The 26,818-nt window shown below is 51.0% G+C and overlaps 1 protein-coding gene across 2 annotated transcripts; it reads left to right on the top strand.

Moving 5' to 3' along the window:
- The first annotated feature begins 1,834 nt into the window (after positions 1 to 1,834).
- MED16 (mediator complex subunit 16) lies at positions 1,835 to 25,047 on the top strand. 2 transcript variants are annotated; one of them, XM_066341823.1, is made up of 15 exons: positions 1,835 to 1,988; positions 3,386 to 3,558; positions 5,025 to 5,132; positions 5,341 to 5,510; positions 7,347 to 7,778; positions 8,502 to 8,607; positions 16,837 to 16,992; positions 17,725 to 17,936; positions 18,495 to 18,701; positions 20,152 to 20,362; positions 21,269 to 21,402; positions 21,509 to 21,701; positions 22,137 to 22,353; positions 24,110 to 24,193; positions 24,810 to 25,047. In XM_066341823.1, the coding sequence occupies exons 2-15, from the start codon at positions 3,426 to 3,428 to the stop codon at positions 24,934 to 24,936; spliced, it is 2,490 nt and encodes an 829-aa protein (XP_066197920.1). In that variant the 5' UTR covers positions 1,835 to 1,988; positions 3,386 to 3,425; the 3' UTR covers positions 24,937 to 25,047. The 2 variants fall into 2 exon arrangements, with proteins under 2 accessions (XP_066197920.1, XP_066197924.1); XM_066341827.1 differs by having other exon boundaries at positions 1,878 to 1,976.
- The last annotated feature ends 1,771 nt before the right edge of the window (positions 25,048 to 26,818 follow it).

Raw genomic sequence — 26,818 nt, 5'->3', positions numbered from 1 at the left:
GGGCACATGTGAGAAAGCAATCAATGAACTACAGTGCCAAAATGAAAAACTAATGATTTATGCTTCTCATCTCTCTCTGTTCCTGTCTGTCCCTATCTGTCCCTCTCTCTGACTCTCTGTTAAAAAAAAAATTGAATGCTTTACAATGCACAAGGGCCATGCTACCATATTTGCCCGAGTATAAGATGCACCCTTTTTCGAGAAATTTGGGGTCTAAAAATTGGGTGCATCTTATACAGTGGTTGTAGATTTTTTTAACTTGCATTTCCCGCTTTTTCACACAGATGAGTTGTATGAATTTTATGAATAATATCATTTGAGTTCAATAAGTTTATGTAATACATTTTTTTTCAAACTTCGAGCCCCAAAATTAAGATGCGTCTTATAGGCCTGACCTGTGGTGGCGCAGTGGATAAAGCGTCAACCTGGAATACTGAGGTCGCCGGTTCAAAACCCTGGGCTTGCCTGGTCAAGGCACATATGGGAGTTGATGCTTCCTGCTCCTCCCCCTGTTCTCTCTTTATCTCTCCCTCTCTCTCTCTCTCCCCTCTCTCTCTAATAAAAATGAAGAAATAAAATCTAAAAAAAAAAAAAAAAAAATGTGTCTTATATATGGGAGTGTCTTATACATGGGGAAATACAGTAATCTCTGTACCATTCCAATTTTTAAAATATTTTTTTTTATTGCTCTGGCCGGTTGGCTCAGTGGTAGAGCGTTGGCCTGGCGTGCAGGTCCCGGGTTCAATTCCCGGCTAGGGCACACAGGAGAAGCGCCCATCTGCTTCTCCACCCCTCCCCCTCTCCTTCCTCTCTGTCTCTCTCTTCCCCTCCTGCAGCCAAGGCTCCATTGGAGCAAAGATGGCTGGGGCGCTAAGGATGTCTCTGTGGCCTCTGCCTCAGGTGCTAGGATGGCTCTGGATGCAACAGAGTGACGCCCCAGAGGGGCAGAGCATCGCCCCCTGGTGGGCATGCCGGGTGGATCCCGGTCGGGCACATGCGGGAGTCTGACTGCCTCCCCATTTCCAGCTTCGGAAAAATGCAAAAAAATATATATTTTTTTTATTAAGTGAGAGGTGAGGAGGCGGAGAGACAGACTCCAGTATGTCCCTGGAGCAGGATCCACCAGGCAAGCCCCCTACCAGGTGATACCTTGCCCATCTGGCGCTGCTGCTCTGTTGCTCAGCAACCAGCCTATTTTTAATGCCTGAGGTTGAGGCCAGGGAGCCATCAGGGATCCAGGGAGGCAAGGGGCAAGCAACTTGCTCGAACCATTAGAGCCATGGTTGCAGGAGGGGAAACGGTAGGGTGGTGGAGAAGCAGATGGTCACTTCTCCTATGTGCCCTGACCGAAACTCAAGACTTCTACACGCCAGGCCGAGGTTCTACCACTGAGCAACTGGCCAGGGCCCATTTCAATTTTTCAAAATGTATTTCTTTGAGAGAGAATCACCAATCCCATGTATTCATGGGTAGATTCTTGTATGTGGCCGTACTGGGATTCAACCCACAACCTTGGAGTACAGCTATTGGGGCAACACTCTAATCAGCTTAGTTAACCCGCCAGGGCTGTAGTGTTCCATGTGCTGTCGAAGCAAACAAAAGGGCCCACCTTGGGTCTTTTTACAGGGCATATAAATACTTTGTTTCCACTACGGTTATGTTACAAAGGTTTGGCAACCCATCTTTATATGATATCAATGCAGTACATAGCGTAACTAAAGGGGGTCTTTCACTGCAGTCGAAAAAGTGTTTGTTAGTCTAACAAATAAAACAACTCAGGTACCTGCTAAAAAAAATCTACACTCACACACAAACAAGGCCGGAAGTGGGCGGAGCCGGAGCTGCGGCCGTCCCGGAAGTCTCTGGAAAGCGGCCGCGCTGCGCGGGCGACTCGTTGATCCCAGGGAAGATGGCTGCGCTGGAGCCGGGGAGTTAGGGCGAGTGCACGCTGCGGCCGTGGCGTACGCGCTGGCCTGGTGAGCGAAGGGGTACGGAGATCTGGAGGGCTCCGCCGGCTTCCATGTGACCACGGGAAGCGTGTCCTGGAGGAGGCGGGGACTCGCGGTCCGGGGGCGGGGCCTGTGGGTTCAGGGGGCGGGTCTGGAAAGCAAAGGGTGCTGGGTACCCGCTTGTATCTCTGGGCGTGGTCTGGGGGTTGTGGCGGAAACAGGTTGCTCAGCCGGGGGAAATCGGGACAGGACCTAGGAATAGTTTCTCTCTAGGGAGGGTCCTGGGGTGAATTTGGGGCGGACCTTGAAGGTTATGGAGGGACTTGGGGGCGGAACCTAGCGGTTGCATGGGGTCTCTGATTTGGAGCCTGGAGTCTCAAGGGGAGAATTGGAGGCTGAACCTGGAGGGCTAGGTTATATAGGTCGAGGTCTGGAAAGCAAAGGGTGTTAGGGGCGGGGCGTGGAGGGCTTTGGGAATAAGTGTAGGGATTGTTTGAGGTGTCTGAGGTGAAGTCTATGAGTTTAGGCTGGACTTGGGGGCTCAAGAGGCAAATTGGGAGCGGTGTCTGAAAAGCAGAGATGGAAGTGGATGAAGAAGGAGGGCTTTGGAGGCAGAGGTTGAAGGACTTGCAGGAAGAGCAAGTCTTAAGAATTGGGGACGTGGGGCTTATTGTACTTAACTACCTCACTGGGCTTTGGCAGTGGTGAAAAGAAATAACTTGTAGTCAATATCAGAGAGAGCACTGAGGAAGTTTCACCATTATTATTCTTACAACCTGTAAATCCCACACCAAGACCAAACTGCTGACTCTCCCCCAACCTGTCTCCCCAACTCAGCTAAAGGTAGCCCCACTGGAGCCCTTCCTTAAAGATAGACTCAGGGTTGACCTCTTCTCAGTTTCCATTGCTCATCTGGACCATTGCAGTCACTTCACCCTGTCCCCCAGCTGTACCCTCTAGACAGCAGAGGGGTCCTGTTGAAACATAAGTAAGTCACAGCCCTCCTGAAACTCTTATGTCACTCGTGGTGAAAGCCCACAGGGCCCTGCATAACCTGCCTTGTCACCTCCCAAACTCATCCCAATCACGGGGCCACTCCTTAAACGCACCAGGCTTGACCCACCATCTGTGCCTTTGCACTGGCTGTTCCCTCCACCTGCAGTACTTTTCCCCAGGCATCTGCATGCTTCAGCATGTTCCCTTGCACCTGTGCTTAAATGTCTTCTCCCCAGTGAGGCCTTCCTGGCCCTCTGTGTTTAAAATGCAGCCCTTCCCTTCACACACACAAGACTGAAGGGCAAGGATTGAATCCTTTTCATTCCTTATGGTAACCCAGCATCCAGCATGGCATTCAGTGCCCTACAGGCAGGCACTTGGCGAAGATGAGCCAGTCCTCCCTGTCACTCCCTCCTTCAGGTGGTCACTCTCTTCCTCAGGTGACTGTCTTCAGTGTGTGACCTGTGGCAGGTGGGCACAATGGATCTGGCTTACGTCTGCGAGTGGGAGAAGTGGCCCAAGAGCACCCACTGTCCGTCAGTGCCCCTGGCCTGCGCCTGGTCCTGCCGCAACCTCATTGCTTTCACCACGGACCTCCGGAACGATGACCAGGGTGCACCCCTTCACCTTCATTCCAGCCCTAGTTCCCTTTCCTCCACTCCTCTCCCCACACAGTATTATACTCCTACCCCTGGCTCCCATGGTGCTTGGCACATGGCCATGGGTGACTCCAGGTCTCTAGGCCTGCCCGGGAACCACCTCCCACACGTCTAGGCCCTTTCAGGGCTTCCTCATTCATAACTGGGGGGTGGTGAAGGCCTCAATCTTTCAGAGGTGCAAAGGGCAGATGCATTTAACTGATGGCTGCTATCCTTGGTGAACTACCTCCTATTTAACTGGTGGCTTCTATGGTGCTGTCCTATACCTGGTGCCTGGGGGACACTGGGATCACCTCTGTGGGATGGAAGGGAGGAGGGGTGGACACTCCACTCAGGCTTGTTGGAGACTCCTGCCTGTTTCCAGACCTTACATGTCACTTTTGACTTTAGAAAGCCTCTAAGGTTCATGGCCACTGGCCATCTTCTTCTCTCCATCATTTGAGTAATGTGCACTCATTAGAGAAAATTAGGAAAGCACAGACATTTAGGATAAAGAGAACTATCTGTTACCTTCCACAAGGGAAATCACTGTTAACATTTTGGGGTCATTTCCTTCCAATTCTGTTTTCTGGGTCTCTTAAAAATGTGGTTGTAGGCCCTGGCCGGTTTGCTCAGTGGTAGAGCGTCGGCCTGGTGTGCAGGGGTCCCGGGTTCGATTCCCGGCCAGGGCACACAGGAGAAGCGCCCATCTGCTTCTCCACCCCTCCCCCTCTCCTTCCTCTCTGTCTCTCTCTTCCCCTCCTGCGGCCGGCCGAGGCTCCATTGGAGCAAAGATGACCCAGGCGCTGGGGATGGCTCCTTGGCCTCTGCCCCAGGCGCTAGAGTGGCTCTGGTCGCGATAGAGCGACGCCCCGGAGGGGCAGAGCATCGCCCCCTGGTGGGCAGAGCATCACCCCCTGGGGGGCGTGCCGGGTGGATCCCGGTCGGGCGCATGCGGGAGTCTGTCTGACTGTCTCTCCCCGTTTCTAGCTTCAGAAAATTACAAAAAAAAAAAAAAAAAAAAAATGTGGTTGTAGACACATTGATGTCAAATTTAGTAAAGAGGAACAAATATACAGCGATGATAAATGACGACTTTGGGTGATGGGCACACAATGCAATCGACAGTTCAAATGCTATAAAAATGTTTACCTGGAACTTATGTAGTCGTATTGACCAATGTTACCCCATCAAATTTAATTTCTTAAAAAAAAGTTGTTGCACACATACTGGTGGCAAATTTACAGGTCTGTTCTTATTTCCTGAGGGAAAACAAGCCTGTTCCTCATTAGTGCCTGAACTATCTATATGGTCAGCAGCCTCTCCATGACTTCCCAGTGGGTAGAACATTTGCTGGGTTTTCCCTGAGTACCCCTGGAGTCATCGGGCACTTCAGGGACATGTCATTGTGTTTGTGCTGACTATGCCCTGTACCCTGCAGACTTGACCCGCCTGATCCACATACTGGACACAGAGCACCCCTGGGATGTGCACTCCATCAGCTCAGAGCACAACGAGGCCATCACCTGCCTCGAGTGGGACCAGTCAGGTGAGGGCCGGGCTGGCAGGGTTGGTAGGGTCCTGTATGGCCAAAGTTGACTATGGTGATGCTCACCCTTGACCCCAAATCCTAGGGGGTTGTGTTCTGTATTTTCTTGGTCCTGTCCCCAAAGTCACAGTTGGGACTTGAACCTTCAACTTATGGCTTTGTGGCCTCTGCTCTTCCTGTTCCCGTGTTCCAAATTGGCTCACTACAGGCTCCCGACTCCTGTCTGCTGATGCCAATGGGCAGATCAAGTGCTGGAGCATGGCAGACCACCTAGCCAACAGCTGGGAGAGTCCTGTGGGAAGCCTGGTGGAGGGGGACCCCATTGTGGCCCTGTCTTGGCTGCACAACGGTGTGAAGCTGGCACTGCATGTGGAAAAGGTAAGCATCTACCTGAGTGAGTAGGGGCAGTGGACAAGACCATTTACTTTATCCATCTACCTGCCAGCACGGCTCCTCCTCTCCCACCACCAGCATCCTCTAGTCCAGTTTTTCAGTTCCTGGGCCTAGCGCACACCTTTAATCAAGCTATCAGTTGGCACCTGTGTTTTCAGTGGGCCACTTGTCTAACTAATTGCTGCTGTCCTCAGTGAATCTCCCATTTAACTGGTGGGTGCTGTCCTCAGAACCCAGTTCACACTTTGATTCAGTGATATTCCAGAATTCCTCTCTCCATAACCTGTGGCTCAGCCCAGTGTCATAGTTAAAACTGGGAGTCTCCTGGGTCAAGGTGCATTGAAGTTCAAATCCTGTCTTCATGCTTCTATGCATCACTTTGCTCATTGTCAGATGGGGTTGGTGGTGGGTCTTGGTGAAGATTGATTGAGAGAATGTGTGAGTGGGGTCCGCCTGTGGCCTGGCACAGGTCAGAAGCCCAGGAATCTGCATTCTTTTCCAGCTCACCAGATGGGGGGCACAGATGCTCTTGTACCACTTAGAAAAACCCTGTGTAGTCTCTAGCTCAGTGCTGTTTTTAACAGCACAGACAAAGCTCAAAAGCATCATACTGTGTGAAAGGAGCTAGACATAAAGGCTGCATACTGGTTTCACTTAGGTAAAATTCTTGAAGAGGCAAAACTAATAATACAACTAAGAAACCGGGGTGGGATGGATGGGACTGATTGCTAAAGAACATGAGGGCCCTTTTTTTTTTGTATTTTTCTGAAGCTGGAAACGGGGAGAGACAGTCAGACAGACTCCCGCATGCGCCCGACTGGGATCCACCCGGCACGCCCTCCAGGGGCAACGCTCTGCCCCTCCGGGGCGTCGCTCTGCCGCACCAGAGCCACTCTAGCGCCTGGGGCAGAGGCCAAGGAGCCATCCCCAGCGCCCGGGCCATCTTTGCTCCAATGGAGCCTTGGCTGCGGGAGGGGAAGAGAGAGACAGAGAGGAAGGAGGAGGGGGGGTGGAGAAGCAAATGGGCGCTTCTCCTATGTGCCCTGGCCGGGAATCGAACCCGGGTCCCCCGCACGCCAGGCCGACGCTCTACCGCTGAGCCAACCGGCCAGGGCCCGTGAGGGCCCTTTTGAGGGAAGGGGATTCTGGTCACAGTTTTAGCAGTTTCCCATGACGTATTGGTTAAGACCCATGGAATCACATGCTTAAAAAACAGTTAATTTTGTTGCACATAAATGTCACTAAAAATTAATTTGAAAACATAACATAGTAATAAAATTGTAGCAGCCAGTGTTTCCATGACCTCTCCTAAAATCTTAATGCAGGAGCCGGCACACCACAGCCTGCAGGCCAAATACAGCCCTACCTGTTCCTGTGAACAGTCTTCTCAGTAGCTGCTTCTATAAACACAGAGAAGGAGTAGATAGAGCAGAGAAGGAGTAGATAGAGCAGAGGCCACCTGGCCGCAAACCGGAAAGTACTATGTCTGGCCTCTTACATGAGAAGGTTACTGACTTCTGTCCTACATATGTTCAGTTATTTGATTCTCATCATGGTCTTCTGAAGTATAGATGAGGAGACTGAGAGTCAGAGAGGCCCACATCACAGAGTGCTGAAGTGTCTGAGGCAGAATTTGAATTCAAGTCTGTGCTTTCATAGCTTCTGCCTCATTGTTCCTCTGTGTTTCTGTGGGTATGACCCTCAGAAGGGGGTTGTTTAGGTCACAAGAGGCAGAACACTAACAGCTGAACAGTGCATCTTTTCTCATGCCCTTGGTGGGGGTGGCAGTAGTACTAAGAACGCTTGTTCATTCTCCTGCAGTCAGGCGCCTCCAGCTTTGGGGAGAAGTTCTCCCGTGTCAAGTTCTCACCGTCGCTCACGCTGTTTGGGGGCAAGCCCATGGAGGGCTGGATTGCGGTGACGGTCAGTGGCCTGGTCACTGTGTCCCTACTCAAACCCAACGGTCAGGTGCTGACATCAACAGAGAGCCTATGCCGGCTGCGTGGTCGCGTTGCCCTGGCTGACATTGCCTTCACGGGTGGAGGCAACATCGTGGTGGCCACGGCTGATGGCAGCAGTGCTTCCCCTGTGCAGTTCTACAAGGTGTGTGTGAGCGTGGTCAGCGAGAAGTGTCGCATTGACACCGAGATCCTTCCCTCACTCTTCATGCGCTGCACCACCGACCTCAACCGCAAGGATAAGTTTCCCGCCATCACCCACCTCAAATTCCTGGCCCGTGACATGTCCGAGCAGGTGAGGCCACCTGGGATATGGTCACAATGTCATATACTTCTCATGTCCAGTCCTGGATCGGGAGTTCAAAATAGCTAAACCTAGGTGTGGGCAGAGCTAGTCCTTCCAGAGGCTCCAAGGAGAACTGTTTCTGGCCTTTTCCAGCTTCTAGAAGTGCCGCATCCCTGGCTTGTGGTCCCTTCTTCTACTGTCACAGCAAGCAGTACAGCCTCTTCCATCTCTGACTCTGACCCTTCTGCCTTTCTTATATCAGGACCCTGTGATTACACTAGGCTCCCAGTGAATCCAGGGTTGTCTCTATCTCAGATTCCTTGATCTAACTCCACCTGCAAAGTCCCTTTATCATGTGAGGTAATATGTCCACAAGTCCTGAGACCAGGACAGGGACATCTTTAGGGCTATTGTTCAGCTGATCCTACTAGGTCACTATGGTTCCCAACATAACCATACAGCAGTAAGGTCCAAAGCACCAGGGAGGGGCACCGTTGGGGTGGTGTGAGCTGTCTCAGCAGGGTGGTGGGTAGGGAGGCCTGGGTTTGAGTCCACAACTGTGAGGTTGGGGCCAGTGTTAGTGACTCAGGAAACGGAGGCCTAGGGAGGGGAGGTGACTGGATCAGGCAGGCCAGCACCTGAGCCTGGGTTTGAGCTAGTGCTTCACCGCCTCACGTAATTAGCGGATACCGAAGGTACCACCTCCTCATCAAGCTGCCCAATGTCCCCCAGGTGCTGTTGTGCGCGTCCAGTCAGACAAGCAGCATCGTGGAGTGCTGGTCCCTGAGGAAGGAGGGGCTCCCCGTGAACAACATCTTCCAGCAGATCTCTCCTGTGGGTGAGTCTCCTCTGTGGGCCAGGGCATATGACTTTTAATTTGGGGGAAATTGAGGCTCACAAAGGTGACCTCCCTGTTCATTCTCACCCAGTAGGCAGGCCAACCACCTCACCCTGAAACCTGTTGGGTTGTGTGGTTAGTGGAGGAACAGCAGTATTAAGAAGGCCTGGGGCACGAGGCCAGGAGCTGAAGCCAGCTCAGCAAGGGGCATGGCTGCAGGGAACCAGTTAAGCCTAAAAGCCATGAAATCTAGAAACTGATTTAGAGTGAGGAAGCTGAGGCTGGAGGGGTTAATTGAGTTTGCCAAGAGCATGCTCACCTCTCTTTCCCCCCATCCTTTTACCCACGGGGCCCCCATGGCTCAGAATGGCCCCAAGACCGGCACCCCCTCCTCCTTGATATAGACCCTGGGACATACTGGCCTGGCCTGCTTTAGTGGAAGCTGGAAAAGCCACTGGTTTTCATCCCTGATGGTGGGGCTATGATGGGTAAATCCTGCCTTGAGGCACAGATGCAGATGTTTTCCTGGCCAAAAAAGCTCTGCTTTTTGCTGATTAGCACTAATGGATCCCTGGGATGGTTGGATGTGCTGGGGAATTGCTAAGTGGAAGCCATGAAAGCCGCTAATGAAGCCATGTCAAGAGGCCCCTCACTGCTCCATTTGCTGCTTGAGGTGGTTACATAAGCTGCCCATTGTAGCTGCAGAGTAATTAACATGAGGAGGGCCACATAGCCCTGTCCTTGGACAAGCATCCTGGGGAGTTTTTAGCCAGCAGCTCTTGGCCCCGCAGGGGGCAGGAAGGCGGCATCAGGGCTCAGCGTGAAGTCGTGAAGTGGGGGGGGGGGGGATTTAAATGGCTGTGCGCAGCTTCCTGTCCACAAGCCCTCCCTAGAAGTCTACTTAGGTTATCTTTACACTCTGTAGTGTCTTCCATGTTGGATATTGAATTCCACTCTGACCTCTTTGGACTTCAGTTTCATCTAGGGGTGCAGCATTTGCCAAGATTCCCTTACTGAGTGTGCAGCAAATTTATAAACTGTGCGGAGCCAGCCAGGGCACAAATCTGGACACCGATGGTTGCAGAGATGAGCCCTTTGAGAGTCAGCTTTGCCGCATAACAAACTACCCCCAAACTCAGGCTCAAAACCACAGCCCATGTTGTTTTGGGCCAGGTTACCCGGCTGCACCCACTTGGTTTCATGTGCCTGCCATCAGCCCCTGGCCTGAGGCTGCTGACAGCCAGCTGGGCTTGTCCTCCCACAGCATACTCCCTTGCAGTCCAGCGTGCTTACCCTAGCAACCTGGGCACAAGCACTGTTTGATCCTCTGCTTATATCACTGTTCCCCAGTGCCCACTGGCCAAGCCCAGATTCATGGAAATCACTACACTTTTTTTGTGTGTATATGTGTGTGTGTTTGTATGTGTGGCAGAGACAGAGAGAAGGACATACAGGGACAGACAGGAAGGGAGAGAGATGAAAAGCATCAATTATTCATTGTAGCACCTTAGTTGTGTTGGAATCTATGAGAGTCCGAAAGACCAGAGTAACAGGCTTCATTGAAAGGAAGAAAGGAACCCTGCCGGGCACTTCTCCTGGGGGAGAAGAACGCAGGTTACAGACTAGGGGCGATTACAGACTATAATGTTTGGGAGAGCCTGAGGGGATACTGAAGCAAAAGTCCTGGTATGTCCGGAATGCTCCTCCTTGGGGGGCTTCGAGCATGTGGGTGTTGAATCAAAAATCCTGGTATGTCCGGAGCCCCTCCTTGGGGCGGCTTGTCAGCTTTTGGAATTCCTCTGTCTCAGGGCCAATAGTCCAGTAAGGGTGAGGTCTGACAGATAAGCGGAACATCAAGAGGGCAGTTTGGAATTTACATATCTATCATTTCTCAACTCTGTGGTTACATATAAAAGAAAGGCAGTTATTAATTTTATAATATATGGTGAGGGGTGATGAGGAGAAAGAGGAGAAAAAATTGGAAAATTATTGCTTCTTCTGAAGAGAACTCAAGAAGGGAACCTTGCCAAGCCAAGTCCCTCATCCAGTTAAGGAGGTCATCAATTTCCATGCTGTGAGGTCTGAACCAGGTGATGTCTCTGAAAACCTGAGTGAGGAAGTAAAAAAATTTTGCGGGGTAATAATTGTCAGTTGCTTGCTGCGAGTGCCGAGTGGACAGAGTGACATGGTGATGCATGGTCTCCTAGATGAGCCTCATGAGACATGCTGGTCTGGTTCCTCTCAAATTGAGAGGACATGTGGAGATTTTAAGATATAGGAAACCTGTTGGTGTAAGTTTTTTTAGAAGGATTGAATATGTGTGGTAAAGAGGAAGAGGGTTTGGAGAACATTCAGGAGGGAACTTCTCGGGCTGAGGGACGGCTTCTTCCTGCTGTCATCCCTGCCTATTTGATATTTCCCTCGTGAAGTTCTCCTTGGGGTACTGGGGAATAGGAGTGTAGGAGCATTTGATTGTAGGTAATCCTAGACATTTCTCTCATCCCGGCCTGTAGGAACTTAATAAAGAAAGAGGCAGGTATTTGGAGATCAGCAATGCAGAGATAAGGAGGGTTGTATAGGGGTGTGTGTGTGAAAGTTCTTCCATGGTAAAGTTAGAGATATTTTTTCCTGGCAGACCTGGAGAGAGCAGTTAGCTTGAGTTAAAAGAAATGTTTCATGTCCGTTTGTAGGCTCTTCTTCAGCCAAGAAGACCCAGTGGTCTTGTCCTTTTACTATGTGAAGGGAAAAAGACTGAGAAGCGTTAAGAGGTGTTGCTATTTATTCTCCTAGTTCTTCAGGAATATGGGAGAGCTTTAGGGTTAGGGGACCTGTACAGGTTGAAAGATAGAATTTAGAAGGTTTGCTGATACAGGGTTTCAGATTTTTCTGTTTCATGAGGGCAGGTTTCAGGGTTGATGTGTAGGGTTAGGTAGATTTTTTCCAGTTGTCTGATTGGCGAAGGTCTGCATGCAGTTCTGTAAGAAACTAGTAAACAAATGTAAGAGGCAGGGTTTAAAAGTTAGAAAAGTAAATAGGAGAGTGAGTGAACTAATTAAAGGCAATAGTAAGACGCCCAGTTTGTGTGAAACCACTGATTCCATGTTTACGAATTCACTGGGCTTCAGAGAGAGAGAGAGAGAGAGAGAGAGAGTAAATAGGAATAAGACAGGGCAGTGTGGCTAGTCCCCTTGTCCCTAGATCTACTTTTGTAGAGATTTCTAAAGCAATAAGAAGAGAAATTACCTGTATAGCTTGTTTGGTCCTTACATTGATGGATAGTGTATTAGGAACTGGAAGAGGCTCATGGGGTAGGATTAGGTTGATATTTAGGGTGAGATAGATTAGGGTACAGGTTTTTGTCTAATTAGTATGGAGACGCAGATAGGTGTTGGTCCCACACAAGTAGAAAGTTCCTGATTTGGTGAGGCAGGCTGAGAGGTGAATAGAGAATAGAAGGACAAGGGGTCAGTTTTGTTTCTCTGTTTCTGAGCTCCAGATGGTCAGGGTGGAGGAAAGAGTCGTCCTAATAAGTGGGGAGGGTAGAGGATTGTTAGCTAGGGTGACTGATTAAACATTCTTTGAAAACCAGTTTTCTGACTGTACAAATTCTTTTTTCTCAGTACAAATCTCCTACAACCTGCACAAACCTTCTACAACTTACATAAACCTTCAACTTTCATGCACTTTCTTATCCAGAAATAACTGGCCTTCATAACAACTTGCTTTTCCTTTTTCTTTCAAAAGTATTTCCATACCTTATACCTTCTATTATCAAAACCATACAATTCCTTTCTAGTCAGAACTCTTGATTTAAAAAATTTTAACCTCTAGTGACAATCAAGTTGACTTTCTTTTTATCCTAGTTTCCCTTTTCCCAAAGCCTGACTAAAAGAGTCCTTAGTTTTTTCATATATTTGCCATACGTAGACCAACCAGCTTCAGGTTTGTGGTTGGAGTAAGGCATTCCGTTTTTCTATTTTAGCAGCAGTGGGAGTTGTCAGGATCACGGTGTGTGGACCTGTCCATGTGAAAGTCAGTCCTTGGGTGATGTAATGCTGGAAATGCCTCTTGGACAGTGTTTGAACAGTTTGCTGAGTGACCTATAAAACCTGCAAGTACTTAGGGAAAGGGTGTTACATTTCTTCACTTTGCAGTTAGAGTTTAAGTCCTAGTGACCACTGCTTCTAGCTGGGCATTGAGATAAGAGGAACAAAGGAGATACTAAACATTAAATAAAGCAATAAAATCAGACTGTCAATACCCACAGTAGAGATCTTTGAGGGATAAATAAAACTTAATATTCAGGCAAGGCATAGTAGATGGCCTTTGTGTTTACAAGAAATGAGATCAGTTTATCTGCTACTTGGAAGAAATACCTTAGGCTCGTGAACGATGTCCTTGGGCCTTCAGTGGCAATTCCCAGCACGCTGGGCAAGGTCAGGTCACAGGTAGCTGGAGCAGGGCTAGAAGAGACTGAACCCTCCCTCCATGGAGAAAGGGGGCAGCCTACCTTCTCGTGTCCCTCTTTCCACAGCACAGGTGTGTCACTGGTGGGGCCGGGAAGCCTGGCAGACTTCATTCAGTTCAATGACCTTTCTTTCCACTCTGGAGCAGGGCCTTGATGAAATGCTATGAAGCCCCTTAGGGCGCTGGAGCCAAAAGCTGGTATTTTCTGACTTCTTTTGGGCCTTATTTGCCTTTTCTGTTACTTCCTTGGTCATTATAGACCTTAAAAGCCATGCTCAGAAGATCTCACCGAGGGGCTTGACTAAGAGAAAAATTGGAAATTCAGTGTTTAAAGAGCCTATTAGACTGAGGAAAGATTTGATCTGTGGTGGTAGGTGGTTGGAGACTGTGGAGGGTCTGAGTTTGATCTAGGGTGAGACTTCAGGCGGTGGGGGTTAAAGTAATGCCTAGATAGACTAGGGACTGAGAATAAAGTTGAGCCTTAGCAGAGAAGACAGGATAACACTTCATAGCGAGGAAGTTAAGAAGGGTGGTGGTGCGTCTTCTTGAGGCAGGTAGGGAGGGGCTGCAGAGGAGTAGGTCATCTACATATTATAAGAGAGTACTAGTTTTGAGATTGCGTGCTGCTAAATCCTGAGCTAGTGCCTGCCGAAACAGGTGTGGGCTGTTTTTGATCCCCTGGGGTAAAATAGTCCATGTAAGTTGCTGGGCTGCATTAGTATCTGGGTAAAGGCAAACAGAAAGTAAGAGTCAGGGTGTAGAGGAATGGTAAAGAAGGCATTCTTGAGGGCTAGGATTGTGAATGAGTGGTGTTTGAGAAAATGTGTGACAGTAATTTACAGAGATTAGGGACTACTGGATGGAGGGGAATTACTGCCTCATTGATTAGGTATAAGGCTTGTACGAGGTGATAAGCTCCTGAAGGGTTTTGAACAGGAAAGATGGGGGTATTGCAGGGAGATTTCATGGGGATGAGTAAACCTGGTTTATGAGGTGGGTAATTACTGGTTTAAGGCCTTAGAAACAGACACAGTTACACATTAAACGAAGACTTCACATATTATGAATAAAGGAATTTAAATGAGCGCGCTTTACTTGTTTCAATTCACTAGAAATATTTTCTGACAAACAATGAGACAAGACAGATTACTTACTCACATAGCTTAATATACAATTCTGTTTTTTAAGTTTTTCGAGATGGTAGGGAGTTGCCAGCAAAGAGGGGAGGAAGAGAAAAAGCAGACGGATGGACAGTGTGAGCAGCTGGATGGAAAGAAGGAAAGTCAGAATCTGTAGGAGGAGAGAAGGAGGTTAAAGTATTGGTGTGGCGCCACATGGTCAGAGGAGTCAAAAGGATTTAGAGCTCTGAGGAGAGAAGAGAGGGCAAGGGGGAAAGAGGCACAGTCACAGTTTGTAAGGAAGTAGGAGGGGTCGGAGAGGAGACAGAACTGCAGTTTGTAAGGAGTGAAGAGAGGTCAGAGATGAGACAGGCACAGCTTCTAAGGAGGGGGGAGGGGACAAAGAACACAGTGGAGAAGGGAGAGGCCCCTGGCCAGCAGGGGAGGAGAAAGAGAGACTGGTGAAATGAGAAAACAGGATTTAGTGAAGGGAAGAGGCTTTCTGGAGGGAAGAGACTCCAGCAAAAAAGATTTGCTGAGAGACTAGAGAGGGGTCCCGAGAGAGGGGTTCCCTGGGGGTCAGGCAGGAGAAGGAGAGAGTTTGGGAGTCCGGGGAGAAGGAAAGATTAGGAGCAGAGATTTTAGGTGAGGTTTCTTTGGCCAAAACCGGCCTGCGTGTGGAACAGAAGGTACAGAAATTAAGGACAGGAGAGAAGGGAGAAGAAAGCCTGCACATAAGGAATTTCTGATGCCCTCCCCGTCCTGTGGCAGAAATTGTCAAGATGTCTTAGGATATTGTAATTGAATGTCCCGTTTTCAGGCCAATGGGAGTCATTGTCTAGTCTGTACTGAGGCCATGCCGTGTTAGAGAGGAAGATTAATTTCTTCAGTCAGTTTGAGGTCTGAGAGACCGAGTTTGGTGAGGTTTTTTATGAGACATCCTAGAGGTGTCTGATCGGAAGGCTTAGACTCTGAAGAGCCCATAGTGGAGACAGGTGAGCAAGAGGGGGCGTCCCCACCTTTTGTCACTGTCCCAAGAGGAGAGAATCTCCGTGTGGGGGAGTCATCCCTGATAGAGGTCGTCACCACCTGTCAGGGAGCTCCGAGGACGAGAAGTCCGAGAGAGTGGAGAGGTTTGGCTAGGCGCCTAGTCTTCCGTGCAGTCCACTGAGACTGAAAGTCAAACCCCTCAAAACGTGAGGCGTGTCAGAGAAAACTGTCCAACCAGAAAGGGATGTTTTTAGAGAGAAATTTAGAGGCCAACTGGGGAAGGGGAAGGGAGAAACTCCTTACCTTCTGGTCCAGCAGGGGTTCAGGACAGGGTTAGACTGCCGGCCAATCAACCCACAATTACACGTCCAAACAGAATCAGGGAGTAAGCCCGGGACGAGCTGCCGCTGCTCATTGCTTCCCTGGTTGTAAGTTTGGACGGCAAAGAGGGATCGTCCAGGCAGTTAGTACCCTGTCCCAGGTTTCAGCACCAAATGTTGGAATCCATGGGAGTCTGAAAGACCAGAGTAACAGGCTTTATTGAAAGGAAGAAAGGAACCCTGCTGGGCACTTCTCCTGGGGGAGAAGAGCACCAGTTACAGACTAGGGGCAAGTTATATAGTGTTTGGGAGAGCCTGAGGGGATACTGAGGCAAAAGTCCTGGTATGTCCGGAATGCTCCTCCTTGGGGGGCTTCGAGCATGTGGGTGTTGAATCAAAAATCCTGGTATGTCCGGAGCCCCTCCTTGGGGCAGCTTGACAGCTTTTGGAATTCCTCTGTCTCAGGGTCAATAGTCCAGTAAGGGTGAGGTCTGACAGATAAGCGGAACATCAAGAGGGCAGTTTGGAATTTACATATCTATCAAGTTGTTCATTGATTGCTTTTTCATATGTGCCTTGACTGGGGGGCTACAGCAGAGCGAGTGACCCCTTGCTCAAGCCAGTGACCTTGGGCTCAAGCCAGTGACCTTGGGCTTCAAGCCAGCAACCTTTGGGCTCAAGCCAGCAACCATGGGGTCATGTCTATAATCCTATGCTCAAGCCAGTGACTCCACATTCAAGCTGGTGAGCCCGTGCTCAAGCCAGATGAGCCTGTGTTCAAGCCAGCAACCTCGGGGTTTTGAACCTCTGTGTCCCAGTTTGATGGTCTATCCACTGCACCACTGCCTGGTCAGGCCATTATACTTCTTGTTAGAGGGGCTTCATCGTCGCATTGAGGGTGTGGGTATAGGGAGAGGATGCATCTTATGTGGTGGAGAAAGCTGGGGTCCCACCTAGAATCTCTTAGATCATAAGGGACAAAACTACCCCAAGCTGGTTAAGTCACAAGGTTGAGTTTTGGGGTTTGTGTCCCCCTTCTCAGTGTGTTGGGCCCATCAAATGGGCACCTACTACTGCCAGCTGACAGCTTCCTGTTGGATGCCTCCTCCTCATCCCCAGGAAGTCTCAGGACTGGGTTCTGTTAGCCACTTTGGGTCACATACCTATCCTGCACCAAACAGCTGGCTGGGATGTGGTATGCTGAGTGGCCAGGGCAGGGGTGGGGCCCAGGATCAGAGAAGGGAGCTTGGACATTGTCCCCTTTGGGGCCCACCATTGTGGCATTTGTCTTGTTTTCATTCCACTACTGTCCTGTATCTCTTCCCCCTTTTCAGTTGGTGACAAGCAGCCCATGATTCTCAAATGGCGGATCCTTTCAGCCACCAATGACCTGGACCGAGTGTCTGCTGTGGCACTACCCAAACTGCCCATCTCTCTCACCAACACTGACCTGAAGGTGGCCAGCGACACACAGTTCTACCCTGGCCTTGGTATGATGGGCTCAGAGCTCAGGTCTCGCAGCTTAGGGTCGTGGCTGCTGTCTCTTAGTCTCTAGTCAGTTCGCAGCAAGGAGGTGGCCCTGCTTTCAGGATCCAACAAGTTCCAATGTCTGAGACTGGCTGATAAAAAGCTGTATCTTTAACATGTAAAGAGCTGTTAGAAGTCAATAAGGCAGAGGTTGTGGGAAGACTTTCCAGATCTAAGTAGTGCCACCTTGTAGCAGCTGAGACGTTGATCCTGGTTTCAGTCTCTGGAACCTGTATCCATGAGTGAGTTAGGCTGGAAACACTGGGGTGGCTAATAGCCCCCAAACCTGTTACACATTCATTACAAACTTTGGGCTCGAGCCCATGACCTTACTGACCTCTGTTCCTGCCATAAGGCCCTTTGTGTGCTTCTGTGTCCTCCTACCTTGTCCCCCTGGAAGTTGTGCATTTACTCATATCAGTCAAAAGAGTGCCAGCTGCAAGGAAGCTGGGGATATGCAGCCTGAGCTGACATTGGCTTGCTCCACTCCCTCTCGTGGGCCGTTGGCACAGGAAAAGGGTATCGTGGTTGTGGAGCAGCTGGCCGCACACGGTGTGGTGGACCTTTGTGGCTTGGGGCGCACCCATCCCCAGGGTAGTGACTTCCTCTCATCCAGAGCCAGGCAGTCCCACAGCCACCCCTGGGCGTGTTCCAGGCTCTTCCTACTCCTGACCCTGCATGTGCCCTAACCCTAGGGCTGGCCCTGGCCTTCCATGATGGCAGTGTCCATATTGTGCACCGGCTGTCACTGCAGACCATGGCCATCTTCTACAGCTCAACAGCTCCACGCTCCATGGATGAGCCAGCCATCAAGCGCGCTCGGACCACAGGCCCTGCCATCCACTTCAAGGCCATGCAGCTGTCCTGGACCTCCCTGGCCCTTGTGGGCATTGACAACCATGGGAAGGTAAATGCTGTCTGTCCTGGTGCTCCAAAACAGCCCCTCAGTGTGTGTGTGTGGGGGGGGAGTAACCCCCACCCCACCCCCAGCTGCCCTGGAGGAAAAGGGTCTAACTGTCAGACACCTGGCTGTCACTTCTGTTTCTGGTTTCCACCCAACTTTTGGTCCATTTCAGCACCTGTGTGTAGAGGCCTTGCCTGTCTACTGTTCCACAGCCTGGTCCTAAGTGAGGGTCTTAGCTTCTTTGGGGAGCCATGTCTGTGTCTGGTGGGATTCCTGTGGTCCTCCCCCATGGGGTTGCTTCCATAATGGAGCCTAAATGATGGGTCCCGTCACCCCAAATGAGACTTGGTATAGGGCCGCCTTTCAGTCAGTTTTTGGAAAGTGCTGCATGGCTCCCTCAAGCCCGCTAATATTTCACATGCCAGGCTCTGATTGCCCACATAGCAGCAGGACCACGAGGCCCTGGGAGGAAGTGTGGTACCCAAAGTTTAAGACAAGGCTAAGAACTTCATCCACCCCGCACTCCCTCTGTGGCCTCACCAGCCATCTTCTCTCCCACAGCTGAGTGTGCTGCGCATCTCGCCTTCCATGGGCCATACTCTGGACACGAACCTGGCCCTGCGGCACCTGCTTTTCCTGCTAGAGTACTGCATGGTGACTGGCTATGACTGGTGGGACATCCTGCTGCATGTGCAGCCCACCATGGTGCAGAGCCTGGTGGAGCGGCTGCATGAGGAATACACGCGCCAGAAAGCTGCCCTGCAGCAGGTAGCTCTAGGCCACATGCCCTCTCCTGACAGAGGATTCCCCCTCTCTTCTTACCTAGTCCTTCATCCGGAGAGTTTTCTTTAGGAAGTCAGAGCCCTGCAGGTGACATATGAACCCCTGGGGCTACCACCTCTGCCACCTGCAAGGGCCGTCTTCTCAAACAGCTCAGAGTGTGTGAGTGTGTATGTGTGCACAGTTGAAGGCCTCACATGCACGATGAGATAGGACCGATAAATAGGTTTAAAGGTCAGAGAGGAAGAGAAAATGATGACCAGGTGACATGATTGTGCACCTGTGAAACCACAAGTATCTGCAAGGGGCCCTTAACTCAAGCATGAGTTGAATATGGGGGGAGTGCTACACAGAGAACAATTTCAGAAATGGGTAGCTTTCCTCTCTGGGCAGTAATAACCAGTAAGACAATAAAAGGGGAGAAAGGCCCCCTGTACAAGAGCAGTCTGATAGGATGTGAATGAGATTGTTAGGATGTGAGGGTGCAGCAGGGGTCCAGAGCTGATCGTGGTGGAAATAAAATTACTGCTTAAGTGCCCTCACTCAAAGCATTAAAAGATTTTTATTTATTTTATTTTGTGGCAGAGACAGAGAGACAGAGAGAGGGACAGATAGACCAGAAGGGAGAGAAATGAGAAGCATCAATTCTTAGTTGCGGCACCTCAGTTTCTCATCGATTGCTTTCTCACATGTGCCTTGACCGGGGGGCTACAGCAGAGCGAGTGACCCGTTGCTCAAGCCAGCTTGCTCAAACCAGATGAGCCCATGCTCAAGCTGGTGACCTCAGGGTTTCCAACCGGGGTCCTCTGCATCCCAGTCCTACACTCTATCCACTGCGCCACCACCTGGTCAGACAAAAAAAAAATTTTTTTAAGAGAGAAAAAGAGGGTGAGAGAGAAAAGCATCATTTCTCCCCCCACTATTTATGCATTCATTGGTTGATGCTTGTATGTGTCCTTAATGTGGACCAAACCCACAACCTTGGTATATTGGGATGATACTCTAACCGACCGAACTACCCAGCCAGTGCCGAAGCATTTGAATACTTTAGCACGTTCACTTGTCCCACAAGACCAGGTTTCCCTTAACACTGCTAACACCTGAGCTAGGTCTCTCTCTGTTGTGGGGGGTGGAGGGGGTCATCCTGGGCAGAGTGGGCAGTATGCCTTACCCCTGTCCATTCAGTGCCAGGAGCATCCCAAGTGTGACAACCACTGATGTCCCCAGACATGGCCTGGTATCCACTGTGGGCAAGGCCACTCCTAGGTTGACACTTCCCATTCTGTGAGGTTGGTTCTCTTACTGATTCTGCCATAAGAAAGTGAGACACAGAATTAAGCAGGCTGCCCCAGCTTGCCCAGCCTAGCTACACACTGGCAAAAACCTCTTCCCCTGGCCCCTCAAGTAAATGTTCCTGCTCCTGCTGTACACCCTGTAGGTCCTCTCCACTCGGATCTTGGCCATGAAAGCCTCGCTCTGCAAGCTGTCGCCCTGCACTGTGACCCTTGTGTGCGACTACCATGCCAAACTCTTTCTCATCGCCATCAGCTCCACGCTCAAGTCCCTGCTGCGCCCACACATCCTCAACACACCCGACAAGAGTCCTGGCGACCGGCTGACTGAGATCTGTGCCAAGATCACAGATGTTGGTGGGTCATCCCTCTGCCCCAACCTGGCAGGCCATCCTGATAGCTACTGCACATGCATAGTTGTATGCGGGACCATCCTAAATCCCACTTGAACACTGTCCACTGTGTATTTCTTGTGTGCCAGGCTTGGGGATGGTACCTGAAAGAGGTGTAGGCATTGATCCTCAGGGCTTGCCTGGAGCTGGGGACAGATGTTACCAGAGGGAACAAAAGATGAGTCAGGGCCTTGGCCAGTTTGTTCAGTGGTAGAGCATTGGTCCACCATGTGGAAGTCCCAGGTTAGATTCCTGGTCAGGGCACACAGGAGAGGCAACCATCTGCTTCTCTCTCTTCCTCCCCCCCTTTTTTCTCTCTCTCTTCTCCTCCTGCAGCGATGGCTTAATTGATTCAAGTGCATTGGCCCCAGGTGCTGAGGATGGCTCCATGGAGTCTCTGCCTCAGGTGCTAAAAATAGTTTGGTTGTGAGCGTGGCCCCAGATGGGCAGAGCATTGGTTCTAGACAGGGGTTGCCAGGTGGATCCTGGTAGGGGTGTATGCAGGAGTCTGTCTCTGTATCTCCCCTACTCTCACTTAAAAAAAAAAAAAAAGAGAAATAGATGAGTCAGGTCAAGACCTGACAGCTACGTCAGGGAGGAGCTACATAGGACCCAAGACAGTTTGGCTCGAAGGGCAGTGGGGTTGTCCTTAGAGTAGTTAGTGGACATCCTGTTGCTATGGGTCCAGCCCTTTCCTCCAAGGTCCCTGGCTCAGTCATCCTGCCTGCTGGCTTGTTCATAGTGTTGGGTCAGCCTCATCTAGGCCCAGCTCACAGTGGGTACTGGTAGTTGATGAGGGACCCAGGGTACAAAGCAGGGTCAGTCTCTGGATGGCAGGGCCTGGCCACCGATGACCACTCTCCCCCTTCAGATATTGACAAGGTCATGATCAACCTCAAGACAGAAGAGTTTGTCCTGGACATGAACACACTTCAAGCCCTGCAGCAGCTCCTGCAGTGGGTGGGCGACTTTGTGCTCTACCTGCTGGCCATCCTGCCCAACCAGGTGTGCCCCTCCCTGCCCCTCTCCAAAACCCCCTCTCCCAGGACCCATGCAGGTCCTAGGATGCAGCACATATTCAAATACATAGTCCAAGTGCTTTTTCCTACAGGGTGCCCCACTGAGGCCTGGACACAGCTTCCTACGGGATGGCACCTCACTGGGCATGCTGCGGGAGCTGATGGTCGTCATCCGCATCTGGGGCCTGTTGAAACCCAGCTGCCTGCCTGTGTACACGGCTACTTCCGACACCCAGGACAGCATGTCCCTGCTCTTCCGCCTGCTCACCAAGCTCTGGATCTGCTGTGAGATGCCCAGCCCCCCACCAACATACAAGCCCTAGCTGAGTCTCCCTGTTACACTGTTTTCACAAGTTGAACTGGCTCTGTCTTGGTCTCCACTGTTTCTCCAGCACCCAGCACAGGTTTAAACATGGGGTGGGTACTCACTAAACACCACCCATTATTAGGTATCTGGTGGCTTGTCTACTGTCACCAGCCTGTGTGTTTCTGGAGGGCCAGATTCTGTTGTTCTTGCAACTCTGTTCCCAGAAAGGTACCCAGTGCTCACTGAATATTTCTAAAATGAATAATTGGGTTCCCGTTTTACAGAGGAAATGATTGAGGCCAGGGATGGGGAGGAGCTTCCAGGGCAACTCAGAAAGTCAGATCAGAGCTGGGCCCAAACCTGGTCCCTGAACTCCAAGCTGACCACGATATCCCAATGGTCCCTCTCTGTAGGCCGTGATGAGGGCCCCACGAGCGAGCCAGACGAGGCACTTGTTGACGAGTGCTGCCTGCTGCCCAGCCAGCTGCTCATCCCTAACCTGGACTGGCTGCCTGTCAGTGATGGTCTGGTCAGCCGCCTGCAGCCTAAGCAGCCCCTGCGCCTGCACTTCGGCAAGGCTCCCACTCTGCCCAGCAGTGCCACCACCTTGCAGCTGGATGGCCTTATTAGGTGTGTGTTCTTTACCTCAGGCCCTTTGTGTGTTCCTTCTGAAAAGTTCCCCCTAACCTACCTGACTCCTTCATGCCTCTGCCTCAGGGCCTTTGTATGGGCTATGCCTGCTGCTTCCTTCTCAGTTTGACCTGAATGCTATTCTAGGAGATGTCCCTCGCTTAGGCATTAACTTCCTCTCACCTCCCCGTTATCTGTCACTTCTCTCCACCATTACCTCAGTCTTTACTGATTTGTGCACTCACATATCTATGTAATATTCTCCTCCCTGTGGTTGTCACTTCCTGTATACAGTGCCCACCTGGCCTATTGTGGTTACTTGGGCTCCAGTCTCTGCAGAGGTAAGGCTGATAATGCGGCCCAAGACCCCCACCATAAACCACATCTGGCCTGGCCAAGGCATCAGTAGAAACGAAATTAGGTAGGACCTTTGCAGGGCTGAGGAGAACTCCAGCAGTCAAGGGCCCGCCCTGTCTTTGGAACAGCTGTCTGGACAGCCCAAACCTGCCAGGTTTACCCTTTACTGTCCGTAGCACTGTGGGGTGGGGTGTGTTTTGTCTCTATCTCACAGGTGAGTGAACAGCTTAGAAAGGTATAATCACTGAGCCAAGGTCATAGCCAGGAAGTGGCTGGGCCACCATCTGCACTGGGACCCATCAGACTCCCCTCTGCTTGAGTACTCACTGGATGGAGAAACACATGTGACCTCCCTGAATAGCCTGTTACTTTGGGTGGAAATTTCAGAAGGCAGATGAGCAAAAGGAAAACCATTCACATCCCTGTGGTCCAACCTCGAGACCTCCTGGCATTTCCTTTCTTGTGTCATGGTGGGACATGGCCTGATGAATCACAGGCTTCCCTCTGTGTTTGAGGTTCAGAAAAGACTTGGTGAATGCAAATGTTGGTCCTAAGGAGGTTTTGAACCCTTTGTTCTGGAAACTTTCAAACATATTTCACATGAATATAACCAATTGTTGTGCCCCAGCCCCCAGGTCCCACTCCTGTAGGGTCTCCTATTGCCAAGTTCTCTGGTATTTTATTTTATTTTATTTTATTTATTTTTACAGGGACAGAGAGAGTCAGAGAGAGGGATAGATAGAGAATAGGGACAGACAGACAGGAACAGAGAGATGAGAAGCATCAATCATCAGTTTTTTGTTGCGACATTGCTTAGTTGTTCATTGATTGCTTTCTCATATGTGCCTTGACTGCGGGCCTTCAGCAGACCGAGTAACCCCTTGCTTGAGCTAGCGACCTTGGGTCCAAGCTGGTGAGCTTTTTTGCTCAAGCCAGATGAGCCCGTGCTCAAGCTGGTGACCTCGGGGTCTCGAACCTGGGTCCTCCGCATCCCAGTCCAACGCCCTATCCACTGCGCCACCGCCTGGTCAGACAAGTTTTCTGGTATTATCTAGGGAATCTGGTATCATCCAGGGCCGGGTGTCTCTGTGGGCAGAGGGAGTGTAGATGCACACCCACATGCACATACTCGCTTGTGTTTTGCCACAGTGGATGCATCACACGTGTGTGTATGTATGCACATTTACAGACGTGTGCATGCATCTGTGTTTGCATCTGTACATGTGTGTACACACATCTCTGTACATATGTGTGCTTAACACGTGTACGTGTTTGTGCGTATGCACCTGTCTGCACATGTGTGCATATTTGCATGTGCACACATCTCTCTGTGTACATGTATATTCTCTGTGTGCTTATGGGACCCTGATTCTCTCTGCTCTCCCCTTTCATCTGCCAGGGCAACAGGCCAGCCCAAGATCGACCACCTGCGGAGGCTACACCTGGGAGCCCACCCCACAGAGGAATGCAAGGCCTGTACAAGGTGAGGCACCCACTGCGGACCCTGTGTCAGTCCTGCAGCAAACACTGTCCCTACTCTGCCACCCTGTAGCCTTGGGCTGAGAGCCTTCTCCTCTGTGAGCCTCTTTCCCTACCTGTGAACACGCCTCCCTTGTGGTGCTGCTGAGCAGGCACAGCAGACAGTTTCCGGAAGGGATGAGGTGCCTTGAGAGGTCCTGAGCTTCCCTGCTTGGAGCATCAATAGTGAGCAGTGACCACACAGCTGTCACAGTTTTCAGTAACCCAAGTGCAGGAATGAAAGAATGACCACAGCAGTATGAGGCTCGGGCCCTGTGCTGGCACTTTGCAAACGTGGCCCTGATTGCTGCTACACAACCCCAGACTCAGGTTTTGACTCCCAAGGTCACACCACTAGGGAGTATCTAAGCCAGGACTGGAACCCCCTAACCCTGCTCCATCCACTCGGAGGTAAGGGGGCAAAGCCTTAGTCTGGACAGAAGGATGTGGAGAAGTTAGCTGGGCTTTCGGGGCAATGTAGGGAATAATGTTCCTAGTGGGGGAACAGCATATGCTAGGGCCCAGTGGCAGGTGGGAGAGGACCCCATACAGCAGCTGCTCCCACCCAGCTCTGCCTACAGGTGCGGCTGTGTCACCATGCTCAAGTCGCCCAACAAGACAACAGCTGTCAAACAGTGGGAACAACGCTGGATCAAGAACTGCCTATGTGGGGGGCTGTGGCGGCGTATGCCCCTCAGCTACCCCTGACTGGTCCTCAAGCCCTGGAAATAGATTCCTAATGGATATTCTAGGAAGGTGATGCTGCTTCTTCGCCAGTGACAGCATTCCATATACTCAGGACCTTTATTGGGTGCGTTAAAAAGTGAGGACATGGCCTGAAGTCTAGTGACACTTTTTCTCTCTTGGAGCCTAATGGTGCATCCCAGGAAGTGGGACCCAGTTTCATGGCTGTGCCTCTACCCATGCTAGGTGCTGACTGAGACAGACCCAGGCTTGCCCCACAGGTCTCACGGCCCAAATGCCAACTTCCCTGGACCTTCAGACCCCCACCCCTCCCCACCCTCAGATGCCCCTGGTCCCCGTTGAGAGGTTCCAGGACAGTCTGGGTGTCAGTCCTTTAAAATGTCCCACATGAGCCCTAAGGTTGGTTATAATGTTATCCCAAAGTGCAGAGGTTGCTGGTTTGATTCCCCAGTCAGGATGCATACAAAACCAGATTGATGTTCCTGTCCCTCCCTCTCTCTCCCTTCCCCTCCCTCTCTAAATTCAGTTTTTAAAAGTTTAAAAATAAAATATCCCACATGGATCTCTTGGGTGTCCAGCAGTTGCTGCTTGTGACACCAGCCAGGTATCTTCCTCAGTTTCCTCACCTGTTTCTACTGATGCTGTACCTGCTCATTCAGGTGGCTCTGACCTGGGTGGCCCAGTAAATGTTCAGCTCTGTTGGGTTGCAGGTGCATGGTCATGTGGTGGGCGCCGCCCCAGCAGTCCCCACAAGTCCTACCCTGTCCCAACTCCCCCTCCCCCATCATGCATTTTTGGACAGTTCTATCTCCATGTTCCCATACAAGTTGCTCTCTTTTTTTTTTTCCTGAAGTTAGAAGCGGGGAGGCAGTCAGACAGACTCCTGCATGTGCCCAACCGGGACGCACCAGGGGGTGATGCTCTGCCTATCTGGGGCGTTGCTCCATTGAGACCAGAGCCATTCTAGTGCCTGAGACAGAGGCCATAGAGCCATCCTCAGCGCCCGGGCCAACTTTGCTCCAATGGAGCCTTGGCTGCAGGAGGGGAAGAGAGAGATAGAGAGAAAGGAGAGGGAGAAGGGTGGAGAAGCAGATGGGCACTTCTGTGTGCCCTGGCCGGGAATCGAACCTGGGACTTCTACACGCTGGGCCGATGCTCTAACTGCTGAGCAAACCGGCCAGGGCCATGAGTTGCTCTCTTGATCAGCATTTATGGAGTGCCTAGTGTATGCCAGGCATAGGGATCCTGTAGGAAGCAGCAAGCTGGGCATGAGTGGGGACTGTGCTTGGCCTGTCCAGCTTCTCTGTAGGTCAGTGAGTTTCTGCCTTATCTGTCTTTGAGTGTGTGTCTCTATTCTCACTCTCTGTCCTTGTCTCTCCCACCCAGCCCCCAACCCAGAGCTACTCAACCCTCATCCTCCAAGGATCCCACCTCCTGCTGCCAGCAGGCTCTTTCCCTGATTATGCCCCACACCCCCATGGAAGAAGATGCAGTGGCCTGCCTGTTAAATGGTAATTGGTCCTCATGTTTTTTTGGAAGCTCAAGTTGGGGCTCCATAGAAGCTAATGCTTCCACCACTGCACAGGTGCATGTTGGCCTCAGGATGGCAGGAGCTCAGGGAGCCCCTTACCTGCACTGGGGCCGTGTTTAAGGCCTGCCTACCCATGGTTGTAGGATCCAACGTCGAGTCCTAAATCTGACCAGTGCATCTAACTGGTGCTTTCCATAGGGACTTGAAGCTTCGGGGCCAGCACCAGGATGAGATGGGGAAGCTGGCCTTTGGCCAGGAAGATGGGCTCTTGGCTGCCACTGCGCTTTAGTGGAATGGAGACCCCCAGGCCAGTCCCCCTGGAGAAGGCACACCTAAGTGAGGTATCACTGCCTG

Source organism: Saccopteryx leptura, chromosome 1 (genome assembly GCF_036850995.1).
Source record: "Saccopteryx leptura isolate mSacLep1 chromosome 1, mSacLep1_pri_phased_curated, whole genome shotgun sequence".
Classification (NCBI taxonomy): domain Eukaryota; kingdom Metazoa; phylum Chordata; class Mammalia; order Chiroptera; family Emballonuridae; genus Saccopteryx; species Saccopteryx leptura.
The sequence above is the reverse complement of the archived record's forward strand: the minus strand, read 5'-3'. Positions and strand labels throughout refer to the sequence as shown.

Bases quoted from the DNA above. Each gene is read 5' to 3' on its own strand.
- MED16 (XM_066341823.1), top strand. From the start codon at position 3,426: ATGGATCTGGCTTACGTCTGCGAGTGGGAGAAGTGGCCCAAGAGCACC. The intron at 5,511-7,346 runs GTAAGCATCTAC...ATTCTCCTGCAG, and splicing joins TGGCACTGCATGTGGAAAAG to TCAGGCGCCTCCAGCTTTGG. The intron at 22,354-24,109 runs GTGTGTGTTCTT...TTCATCTGCCAG, and splicing joins CAGCTGGATGGCCTTATTAG to GGCAACAGGCCAGCCCAAGA.